The sequence below is a fragment of the Rhea americana genome, unplaced genomic scaffold (assembly GCF_003343005.1).
Source record: "Rhea americana isolate MKP2758 unplaced genomic scaffold, rheAme1 scaffold_18, whole genome shotgun sequence".
In the NCBI taxonomy this organism is placed as follows: domain Eukaryota; kingdom Metazoa; phylum Chordata; class Aves; order Rheiformes; family Rheidae; genus Rhea; species Rhea americana.
The window spans coordinates 8,489,375-8,501,853 of record NW_028185927.1 but is presented as its reverse complement, the minus strand read 5'-3'; the positions used below and the strand labels follow the sequence as shown (position 1 = coordinate 8,501,853).

The 12,479-nt window shown below is 38.5% G+C and overlaps 1 protein-coding gene across 4 annotated transcripts; it reads right to left on the bottom strand.

The window, feature by feature from the left end:
• Positions 1-485: 485 nt before the first annotated feature.
• Positions 486-12,438, bottom strand: CIPC (CLOCK interacting pacemaker). 4 transcript variants are annotated; one of them, XM_085301795.1, is made up of 5 exons: positions 12,217-12,438; positions 11,373-11,497; positions 9,626-9,800; positions 8,573-8,742; positions 486-5,220 (listed from the first exon to the last, which is right to left on the bottom strand). In XM_085301795.1, exons 3-5 carry the CDS (start codon positions 9,696-9,698, stop codon positions 4,348-4,350), a joined length of 1,116 nt encoding a protein of 371 aa, XP_085157921.1. In that variant the 5' UTR covers positions 9,699-9,800; positions 11,373-11,497; positions 12,217-12,438; the 3' UTR covers positions 486-4,347. The 4 variants fall into 4 exon arrangements, with proteins under 4 accessions (XP_085157921.1, XP_085157922.1, XP_085157923.1 ...); XM_085301796.1 differs by having other exon boundaries at positions 12,224-12,438; XM_085301797.1 differs by having other exon boundaries at positions 11,373-11,437; positions 12,224-12,438.
• Positions 12,439-12,479: the final 41 nt, after the last annotated feature.

The window sequence follows — 12,479 nt, the reverse complement described above, 5'->3', positions numbered from 1 at the left end:
GGGTGGGGTTCTGCTCCCTTCGGGCTATGCGAGTGTCACAGAAGGAAAGAAAAATATGGCAGACAGTGCACCTGAAAGCAGCATCTGCCTTTGTGGCCTCAGTGAAATAACGGTGAACAGGCCTGACGCCATACAGGTGACTTCAGGATGCAAAAGAAAAGCTAGCCAGAAGACAGCGAGATGATCTTGGTGGAAAATTTCCTTCTTTAACTGAACCCATATCCTTTAGGAATAAAAGATTCATAAACACCAAGATTCCCATTCCAGAATAAAAAGACTTGAACTGAAGGCACTCGTTTTGGATGTTAAACAATTAGATTCAAGTTCTTGCTTTGTCTGACTCAAAGAAAGAACTTTAACTGGAATCTCCTGCATCTTAGGATGAGACCTCCACCACAAGGCTCCTGCGCATTCTGGGAATGATTGTCTACTTCTCAATGCAAATTTGATCTTTCAACAAAGAAAAGACCATGAAAAGACCGAAATATTTTTTAAAAAATGCTTTACTGAGAAGTTGTTTTACAGATTTATTTGAAAATGTCCTCCTTCAAGAGAAAGAGTAAAAATTTTCATTCAGAAGTAATTCTTTCAGCCAAGATAACTCTTATCTTCATCTCACAATGTAAAACTGCACATCTGGCTGACAGGATTAAGACGCAGTATAGGAGTTTACTTTGCACAGACTGTGAGTATGATGTACAGTCATCACACAAAGGTAAGTTAAGAGATGGAAAAATTCTTCTATGCTGTCATGACAGATCTACGGCAATGGTCACCCACTATAACATATTTTTAGTTTTCTGTATAGCCTACCTTTATTTTGTGCTTCTCCTAGAAACCCTTTAATTCATATATAGCTCACTGTTGAAGCACACATGACTATTAAAGTTCCCATGACACTCTCAAAGAGCTGTATCATAGTATCACCATTTCATCCGCATTCTCCTACTTTTGTTGCAGAGCTGTATGTAAAGCACGCTTTGGGATTGAGGACTCTGCAGTGTAACAACATTAGAATAAGCCACATGCTTTTCAAGTATACACTTTAATTCATATTTCATAGTGTGTTTCTGTAAAATTTTAGCAAAAGGTTCATGTTCTGTAATGTAGTTCTTAGGCTACTCTAATCAGAGTTGGCAATGGACGGAAAGGTACAGAAAATGTTTACATTCCAACTATAGCAGTAGAATTAAAAAAACCAATGTATTGTAAAAGTAATCAAAAATACCAGTATCTATTAAAACTTAGAAAAACAGGAGTCTGTCTGACCCATCAAGCTACCCAGCCTGCTAGTTGTCAGCAGCAACTGAAGCCATAGCAGGCAATCTGAATGACTTTTCAGACCAGTAGAGTTGTGTCCAGGCTAGTTTGTTAACTAAAGGTCAAATAAAAATCTGCAGGTTCAGTGCTTACAGGTTTCCAATCAAAGAGGCTAATGTTTCTCCTCAACTCTGTTAGGCCACTTCCAGATTCTGTTCAGAGTCAGGATCTATTCTGGTCCTAATCTAATCAACTAATTCTCTCAACACAGCTCCTAGCTAACCCATTTTATTTGCAGCCAAGAAAGCCCTTATTGTTTAAGCTTTAACAGGGCTTCCAAGAACAAAAGGCAGCTAAGAGAAACTAAACAGAAAGGTACGTGAAGACATATCTATCATTAAAGTCCTTCAACATCCTTCATTATAAATGTCACATCAGGATTTGTAGTTATCTAGGGATATGTTCCCTACAGGGCCTCAGATTTATAGTAACTCTACACTGGATTTTTTTAGTTTCATAAATACTGGAGTGATGCCCAGTAACAGATTTCTAATCCCAGCTGCTGGACTTCATTCACAGTTTTATTGAATATACATTTATACAAATTACATTAGCTGGAAAGGTCCATCAACTATAAGCTCACCCATTTCAGCCCACCCTTAGTGCCGTCAGGGGAAAGAGTGCTGTGTGTGCTATGAGTGATTTCTGACAGTAGAGTCCCTGTATGTCAGAGAACAGTATACCCTGCAATGCCAGCTTTGCTTTTCCTTTGCTTTATCAGAGCAAACAAAAATAGATACTCTAAATGTTTTCCAACACCTCATCTCTAGGCCTATTGTGGGTATCCACYAGCGGAACGTCTCCTACTGTTTCCTCTCCTTCCTGTAAAGGGATCAGAAGAAACACTTCTGTCTTTTGGACACCTTTCACTAACAGCTTCAGGTACTGTTACATCTGTTCTGCCAAATGCCATTCGGTGCAGAGACCTCACAATTCCAAAAGAGTGAGATAGACATGGCCAACATTACATTGTACTAAGCTGCCTTCTGGTTTCTCTGATCAGATTTTGATACTGCTGCACTGTGAATCATGAGATGTCTACAACCTATAATAGCACGTGTATTTAAAAACTCATGACAGAGCATAGCCCACAAAAAGTTTAACTGAATTCATGTACTGCTCTAGTCTTCAGCACGTGGGCAGGGCAGCATGAAAGGCATTGCTATTAGCTTGCTACTGCTGAACTAGGGGTTTAGGGTAAATCCTACCATTAAATTTCTTTTAGGCCTATGGCTAGTGCAAATACAACTCACWTTTCTCCTCTTGAGGCATATATGGAACTTCTGTTCATGAGTCTAAAGAGGTGATCAAGAAGGAAACCCTTTACAGTTCATTTAATGCACATATTTTAGGAAGACTACAAAACATTCTCAAAGGTCTTTTGTAATATTAATTCCTGGCAACCTCAGAAAAGTGAAAGAGTCCAATGAAAAATCAGCATGAAGAAATTCACTCCACTTCTAGGTTTCTTAAGAAACTGATGGAGGTGTCAGAGCATCAAAATATTCAGTCACCTAGGCTGCACAATTTTTTGAAAGCATTTTCAAGCAAAAAGGAACACACCAATCACATCACCATAAACAAACAGATTCCTAATCCTTCTTAGAGAAAGGCATTCTACGTCTTCTTATACACACTGCCTCTGAAAAAAGTCCTTCAGATTGGAGGGATTGACATAGAGTTAAATGTCTAAATAAACTGAACTGAAACAAATGTCTGTAGAACAGCTTTTGCAGCATGACCACTGTGGACCCCTGCTAGTAAGGCCTAATATCTTATTTAATCTTGCATTATTTCAAGGCAAGCAGGTTATGAATGATATAAATTTAAATGAAGGAGAATATTTTTGCAAAATTCAGATTCAGATAGATCAATTTTTAAAGAAGATTAACTAGAGTGGCATTTCTTTTTTTTTTTCTTTCTTTCTTTTTTTCCTTCTCTCTCTCTCTCTCTCTCTCTCTCTYTTTTTTTTTTTAACAGATGCACTCATCCAATTTCTCTAAATAAAAGAGAAGGGAAAGGGAAATGGGAGAAGGATCTGTTTCATTACAGGCCAGCATACTCCTTTTCTCTTCATCTTTCTCCACTGTTTACACTTAACAAGTTGATTTCACAGCAAAAAATGGAATCTTGTAAGCTTAGCAGACCTAGATTAAATAGTGTTTGTCTAGGCTTGCCAAATTAATCCTGGTGAATGAATGCCTTCTTGTAACATATTAAAAATTTACTGCAGTCTTTTAAATAACAACAATCAATGTTTAATCTATTAGCTACCAGAAAAAAAACCCAAAGCCACTTGCTAGTCATTAATGGGTAGTGCAAATAAAATACAGCTTTGGAATAAACATTTCCAGTGCCAGCCTCATAATTTTCATATACCCAAATTTACAGATTTAAATCAAAAATAGACTCATAGAAACATTTCAGATGAGTGCTAAGATCCTCTTTGCTTTGGTCAAAGTCTGCAATGAATACAGAATGCTACTTCAGCACAAGCAGATCTCCACTAATTCAAATGTGTTATAAAACCAGAAGACTCTCTGCTACAACAAAGGACACTGAACCAGCAAAGATACCACCCTACCAACCTTTTCCCCCCTCTTCGCTCCAACTCCCTTCATCTACTTGCACCTAACGATGGTCCAAATTCAGGGCATGTCTCCTTTTTCAGAATTGCTTATCTCAAGCCAGGAATGGAAAGATGCTTGCTTGAAGAATATTGCAAATGACTGTCTCTTCACAGCCTGAATGGGAACATACTGGCAGAACACATCTAAGCTTTCCAAGTCCAAGGAAGTATACAGAGTTAACATGGAATTCCAAGTTACACTGAAGCGGTAGTACCCATTCTGTCAAGATCCCACCTGCTATTCCAGTCCCACAACTGACTCTGAAGACAAGCTTTAATGGTATGTCACTTTGCACATTAGTTTTTAAATCTCAGACTCACAAAACGCTCAAGTTAAAGCTTGAGACAAGAAATCTGAGGCTCAGGAATAACTTGAACAACAGCTATGTACCATTCTACTACATACTGGGATAAGTGGAAACTTCAGTGTTGCTATCAGTCTTATCTGATCCTGTCAGAGATGCTTCTAGCTCTGCCCAAGACTGTGGAGCATTGTTCTTTATTGCCTCTATGAAAAGTTTTGTTTGGTGCTTTAGTCGATCGAGCTCAGTCTGAGTCACCTGGTTCTGATGAATGAGCTCCTTGGTTTTTAAGGTGATCTCCAACAATCCTGACCTACGTAGCACAACGAGTGTATTCTGAAAGCGTCTGCACTTGCTTTGCTGTTGTAAGAGCAGTTCAGGGGTAGCGGAAATCTCCTCTGCTACCAATGGTGGGCTCCACACTGCAGACTGCATCATGTGCTGTGCTGTAGTTTCAGGAGGGGTGTACTTTGTTGCCTGCAGGGTTCCAATAGGCAAAAGTGGAGTCAAACCTGGGACTTTCTGTGTGTCCGTAGAAATATGATGAAAACTGGGAAGRGCTGACACTTTTCTGTTTGTCACCAGACTTGAAGAACTTTGCTGGATAGAATCCTGAGCAGACTTAAAGCTAACTGGCAGGTGGGCAAAAGAACTGGTGGAAAAACCCATGCTCCTTGATAGGGGAGAAGTCTCCATCTTGGCTGCTTCTGTGCAGAGGCGTTTATAGCAATTGGTTTCCTCACCTTCCTCTTGATCCAAGGAGTGATCTCTTTTACAGGGCTGTGGTGCTATTTTGGGATAAGACTTTAGGATAGGCAGGTAATTAGTGGAGTCATTTCTCTTTTTCCCAGCAGTGTGAGGGCTAATGGGAGGTGGGATTGGCGGATGAAGAAACACTAGCTGTGGCTGAGCTGGAATCACTTCAAAGGATGGCTGGACAGTCCAAGATTGGAGCTGTGATGAACACCCCTGGAAAGCAAAAATGAGGAAACACAGAATTATTACATCTACATAGCAGAGAGGAAGCAAAAAAACCTCAATCAAACCGATGATCTGTGTCAGTTCTTCACAATATTTGATACACATACTTCATTATAATGCATTTTGTACAGCTTTCCGTCAAACTCATCTTCCTTTTCTCTGAAAAGAGACTACAGCACTAGAATCAAGCCATAATCCGTACTCCATTTATTATGGAACAGCAGAAACAGTTAAAAACAACTAAATTTGAATTTGTAGATGTAAGGATTACAGCGTGTGCTTACATTCTACAATGCTGGTGTAGAATTACTACTAGACTTGGGGTAGAACAAGTACACAGAAACCTTGGAAAATAATCACACACTTAGTTATGGAATATTTTAATTGAGCCAAAGAAATGCTGCACAGATATTTTAAGAACAATTCAAACTCGCTCTCTTTTGAGGGGCAGCAACTCTAAACCTGTTATTTCTATTCTTATACCAAGCTTTTGAACGTTATTTAAAATAGATGACAGCTGTTCAGCAAGTCTTGCAGTCTTAAATACAATACACAGTTTCAATAAATTTAAAACCATAAAGATGAAAAAAAAATTGCTGAATATCAACTGGCCCAAGCAAAGCAGCCTGTTGCAAGCTTAGAGAAACATAATTCCACATCTTTGGAAACAGAGCATGCATTGATAAGCTTTAAAAGCACTATATTTCAAGAAAAATGACTAAGCTTTTAGTCCTTCCCACAACTCACATTCTTCAGTATAAGGGGACAGAACAAATTTGCAAGACATTACCTCCTCCTTCAATACATTATTTGAGATCTCCTGGCTGATAAGTATGCCTGTTCTTTTCCAACCATATCAAATGGTGTACTAAGAGATGCTTTCTTCCTGAAAAGAGAGTCTTACTTCTTGTATATTTAAGCTATCACCACTACGATTATACTAATATAATCATAACATACTGTCAGCTGTTTCCCTAACTCGTAAAGTTTACTACATGGAATGCTGCTGGTAGGCTTGCTAAAGGCACAGTTTTTAGCTAGCATGGAGACATTTTATTATTTCTGGCACTAAATTGACTCATCTGAAAACCATCTCTGTTCCCATAGTCATCTAATGGATTTTAGGCTGGCAAATGRTAAAATGTTTTGCTGAAGTCCATTCCCCACAGCAGGGCTAAAACCCATTTCATTAAAACTGTGAAAATGTACAAAAGTAAATACGATCGACTGATTAAGTCACTGAGACTTGGAGATGAGATTCAGTTACCTACTCTGACACAGATCTGACTACTTTGGTTCAGTGGGCAAGATGCTTACGGAATAGGGGTACAGAACAAGAACCTGTGAAATGTTAGTATTATTTCCTTTTTTCACAGAAGCAAGCATAAACATATTTAGAACAACAGTATCTGGAGATGTTAAGAGTAGGACAGTATATAAATACGTTGGCTGGGTAAATAGAGAGCAGAATGTGCAGTCTTAAGGAAAAAACTTTGGTATCCGAAGTTCTTGTCTACTGTACATTTGCATGGTACCTAGACACAGTAGAGCCCCAAATTTGTTGAAAAAGTGCTGTGATAACAATTTAACCAAACTGTCTTGCTCTTGTTTTTCCTTTCTCTGATATCTGCTTTCTTCTCCTTTCCACTCATATTTTTTAGTCGCTTTCTCCTACCCAGTATCTCATTTGAGGATACATTTATTCTATTAATTCTGTGCAGGTTTTGTCATTATTAGGTGGGGTTTTATTTATTTATTTATTAAAGCTTACAACCTGTGGTTATCAGTGTCACTTCTCTAGAAGGCCTTCCTACTTATTAAGGACTTTTTGTTACAAGACTTATAGAAACCTTGCAACAAAGTTTCCTATGTTTCCAAATATTAATCCCAGCTTGCTTTTTTAGTAACATGTTGTTAGCTGTTTACACTCTGAAATCAGAGCAGCAGGTAAGTATTACTATGCTGGATCACTGTGTTTCGGCAACTGCTGTCACGCAAAACCAAAACAGAAGGATAATGCTGACTGAAATGATAACTGGAATGAATAAACAGCAGTAACTGGGAATGCTGCACTATTTTTTTAGTGCAGTGAGCCCAGCTGAGCACTGTGTTGATAAGACCATTTTAAGATGATGTCCACGTGACAACAACCAGGGGTAACTAGGCCTAATAGGAAAAGGCAGACGCACGCTTTGTTATCATTCAGATCTAGACTTGTTGTTTTTGTTTATTGTAGTAAATATTCTTCACTTTAACATGACTGTAACATGAGCTACAGTTTAATTTTAGACTACCACTGGAATCAGTGTTCCACTTTGAGCTCCAGTCCGAAGGCTATCAGTGGGTGAAGCTTGCCCATTGCCTGCCAAATGAAAACTTCAGCAGTTGTTTATAGAGAATTTGTCCACACATCCGGGGACCCGGCTATAAACAAAAATTGTTTCCTGTCAAGATAAAGCACAACACAAATCAGAACTGTCTTCCCCACAAATGCATAATCTGCCACACACTAACAGAAACCTATCTTTCTGTTAGCACTGATGCACTAACAATACTGCGTTTCATCAGTTTTGCTTGTTGCTCTGATAGATTCAGGAAAAAAAAAGGTTGAAGAACTATTACTTTGCTCAGAAAATATGAGCAAGTATAGAGCAAGAAGTCTTAAACAAAAGTAATATTTTGGAATTGTACGTCTCATCTTCTGTTGAAGCTGTTCTAAATGCTTTAAGTGTCTTATAGATATGCTGCAGGAGCAACATACATCATGATGTTAGAAGTTCTAGTTAGGGAATATGTAATTGTTACAATGTGAGCCATCACAAGTAATTAAAAGAAGCAATATCTGAAGTAAAAATGCGATAGTCAAGCTTATAAATGAAAAAATTTAAATCTCTCTATAATATTTTGTATTAGGGTTTCCAATTGCATAAAAAACTTCTAGGACTTAAGCAAAATGAATCACATGACTTTATTGTTTAAGCTCTCTAGCGTCTAAGTACACAAAAAGAAACACTAGCTTTCAAAAGGTGAAATATATTCATGTCAAGTGTTTTGGCCTGATCTCTGGTGCTATTTACACAGCATTCTATAAGATCTATTTTGGGTGGGTCCCTGTGAGACAAGGAGGTTCAGCAGATGTAGCAGAACTTCTACATTTCCCATTGTTTCATCTTATGGATGAAAGCTGCTGTTCAGAGGGGCAGGCTCTCAGTAACAGAACTTAAAGTCATCAGTTACTTTCTGTGCCGCAACAATTTGCATCCTTCTTTCTTAAGCGAAAACAGTAAAACACTTTTTTGAAGAATATGTTGTGTTTTCCAATATATTATTTCTTTCCTACCTGTTTAACTAACACATTTTTCATTACGACCATAGGAGAAAGTGCAGGAAAGGAATTGTTTGTAGTCATTGGGCATGGCCAAGGTCCATCCTCTGTGTTCCAACACAATGTGTTTAGCACATCCTCTGAGTCCATCTGCTCCATAGTACTCAGGCACTCTGAGCTTCCATCTGCCAGGTATAGAATTTGACTGTTAGTTATTTTACATGCAGTACGGCTACTAACTTCTTTCAGTTCTACTGTTCTACTCCTGTTCAATTAAGTCACAAAGAATAATAAAGTCTGATTCTAAAATATGAAAGTTAACCACATTGTGACAGTTGTCAAGTGTCCTTTAATAAAAGGTTTTGTATTTCAGGCCAGTTCTTATGCAGGCGCATGCTCTCAAGTAAACTTTCTGTTCCTTTGTATTTAATCTCCAAGGGCCTGCACACTATCGTGAGGACAACTCTAAAGCCAGATGTAGGAAAGAATTACAGGATTCTGGATTGCTCTAGCCATAGTCTGTGCTGCAGTTATTGTGTCTTAAAATCTCTTGTCTACAAACCCAGGAAGGCAAGTATTCTCACAAAAGCATTTTTATCTTTTAAAGGCAATCTCTGCATAGTTTTATTGAATATTAAAATGGAACACTGCATTTACATTTTACTGATATTATAAGAATTATTTTCTAGTTTATCAGGCTCTACTCATGATCTGGTTGTATCCTAAGAGACATTAGACAGCATGAGACAGTAACTCATTCATCACTGCAATGAACCAGAAGTGATCTTTCCACTCCTGCTTCTTCACTCAGAAATATGAGATTCATCTATTAATTTCTTTATTAGGCCATTCAAAATTCTTAGGATGATCTTTGTAACTACATAAAGCTCCACTCCAAAAATTCTGATGGTAGGATGATTTTCCAACCTGTATTGCATACAAACAGGCTCCCAGCAAATCAGATACAAGCAACAAAGGTCCAAAGAGAGACAGACTTATCAAATGCTATGATCAATGGCAATGTCTGAGCAAGATAACAAAAAGAGAGATAACAGTCTTTTTCCAAACCTGAGTATCCAGAGTCCTTGTCAGACTCAGTTGCTGCCATGGTGAAACAATGGTTCAAGCTCTTCATTTCCATCACTTCGCCCAAGAGTTCCTTGAGGCTCTCAATAGGTGACTATTTTCTCTCCATGCTTCCACAGTGCTGGAGGTAATTTTCAGCACCTTTTCCATTGAGGAACTATAAAAATAGTTAGAACAGGAAGTGACTTCCCCTGAATCCAAAGAAAAATGTTTCATCAAAATAAAATTACAAAGAAGGTTACGTTTGCCCTCATAGTAATCTGGTTTGTTAGACTTGTTAAGCAATCCGCAGAATTCTGCTAAATTCCCAGCTTAACATTCACCTACTTTATCACACGGTTAGGTTAGCAGGGTGCTGCCAATAAAACCATTGTCTATTCCCTGCAAAACTCTCAATGTATGTTTAATAATCCATTCCCCATAAGATAGGCATAAGATAGGCTAGGATAAGATAGGCAACAATCCTTTGTATCAACTGATACATTACTTCACAAAACTTTCTGGAGTGATATTTTCCATCTGCTCAGGCAGATATTTTAAGTGTCCTGAAAATTTCTATGATCCAGTCTTTCAGTTCCCTGCACCAAGTACAAGAGAAGAATATCATATTAGAAATGGATGTTGAGTTTTTAAGGGCCACTTGAAAGAAAAAAAACTATGGCATAAGAAGGAAGAAATTAATGGAAGCAAAAATATAGTACAGATCTTCTATAATCAATTTTATTACTGCTGTGAAAACCAATAAATCAAAGGTATTTTAGAAGTACTAAAGATATGGATGTGGTAGAAGAGCTAGAATTCACCTGCTCAGCTTCTTTCTTCAGTGGCTAAGCAAGCCAGAGTAGATAGCACAATTCAGCCAATCTTTATGAATTTAAATGAAGTAGAATTGTTTTATACTTAAAATTACTGAGTAATTCTTGATAGATTCATCCAGAAAGCACACTCTGCACAAATAACTTCTAACTCTGTTAAGGATTCTACCACACAAGCTAAAAATTTCTTACAGTGCACATAAAAGTTAGGAAATAGGAATATAATTTCTTGTATTGAACCATAAAAAAATGAAGTGTTCAGTTCTACTAGATTGCTCAGAAATTCAGGACCATGGATGACCAAGATAAAACAGCAGTTATCAAGTGTACATTTGTTATCTGTAATTAAATTAATACTCCTTTAACTGAAGTGGGACAGTTGTGTATTTTATTTTTTTTTCCACACTGCTAGTGAATTAACTGAAGACCTTTCAGAAATAGAAGCGTCAAGTGATTGAAAGAATGAAATGTAGACAGAAAATTAACGTATTAGAGACATTTCTCTATCCAAAAAGGCAAAACAAACTAAAAAATATTCATAAACAACATTTTGTTCAAGAACTAATGCTGCTCAGGCCATATTTGTCTTATAAACTTAGCTATCCTTGGTAGGGACTGCAACCCCCAGAAGGTCAGCTGTGCTGGGCAAACCCCATACCATAAATACAGCTGAACCCACAAAGCTCTGCTTTTGCTAGTTTGTTTCACTCTCAGAGTGAGATATATCTTGAGATTAGAGAATGTGCTGGGGCTAGAGAAATCCGTATTGCTAAATGTGCAACACACTACACCTGCTAAGCACTCCTAGTGGAGGTATGGCCTTAGAAACCCCTCTTCTTCCTATAGCCTTCCAGTGTTTTTATTCTGAAAGGCTATAACTAAAAGCTATGAAACCCAGAAAAACGTATAGTTACATTATAGCTTCCCATACCACACACTCTTCACAACTTTCAGTTGCTTCCTAAGATCTAGGTAGACTCTAACAAGACAGAATAGAGTTTCTGCTTTTCTTAAAGAAGGTAGCTCAGACCTTGTCTACCTGAAAGATGATAGGATGAACCATAGAAATTAGGTCTAATACTAGTTGTAGAAATTATGTTCCTCTAGAACAACCCTTTAAAACTGTGGTTCATGTTAGAACTACAAATTTATATTTAAATACAGGAACTCAGGAGTCTGCACAATAGTCAGACCAGCAGTCCACTAACGGTGGTATCCAGGGCTAGATACTTCAAATTATATTATTCCAGAATATCCAGAAATTGCAGAAATTCCTGCTGCAATCTACGCCAAAAGGTGAGTTTCTTCTTAAAAGAAGAATTGTTAGAATTCTGCTCAAGTTATTGAGACTTGACACCTCCAGTAATGAAGTCTGCACATTAGGTAACAGTGCTAAGACGCTAGTGTGACTGTTTAAAACTATAAGACAGACAGAATAATGCTTAACAAAAAAGAACAATTTCAGTATTTTGCCTCATTTCTGCTTTTTAATCTTCATTCACATCTGCCGATGCGCTAACAGAGCTGACGTGCCAACTGCATTAGACCACCGTCCAGGCTGGGCCTGAGCTATCCTGCTCTGTGTCCCATTAACAGAAGCACTTGACAAATTCTTTGATAAAAAACTCTTTGATTTCCAATCAGGAAAGCCAGTAATAAAAGTATGCACTTGTATCATAAATGAAGTTACTGACACTTCCATGTTTTAAGCAGCATGAATTTTAACTGGATTAAAAAATATAAACCCGGCTTCACCACCTCTTACCCCCGGCAGAGCGGTCTTGCCGAATACTCGCGGTACAGACAGGTTTCAGTGGAAGATGCGGTTTAAGCCCCTCCCTTGGTTACTCATCCCTCTCGAAACGAGAGCTTTCTACAGGAAGGGGCCCGTGCTGCTGCTGATCCCTGCGGAGCAGGGCCGGGGGCAGGGAGCAGGGCCGGGGGCAGGACTGGTGCCTGCGGGGCAGGGCCGGGGGCCGGGCCGGGGGCAGGACTGGTGCCTGCGGGGCAGGGCCGGGGGC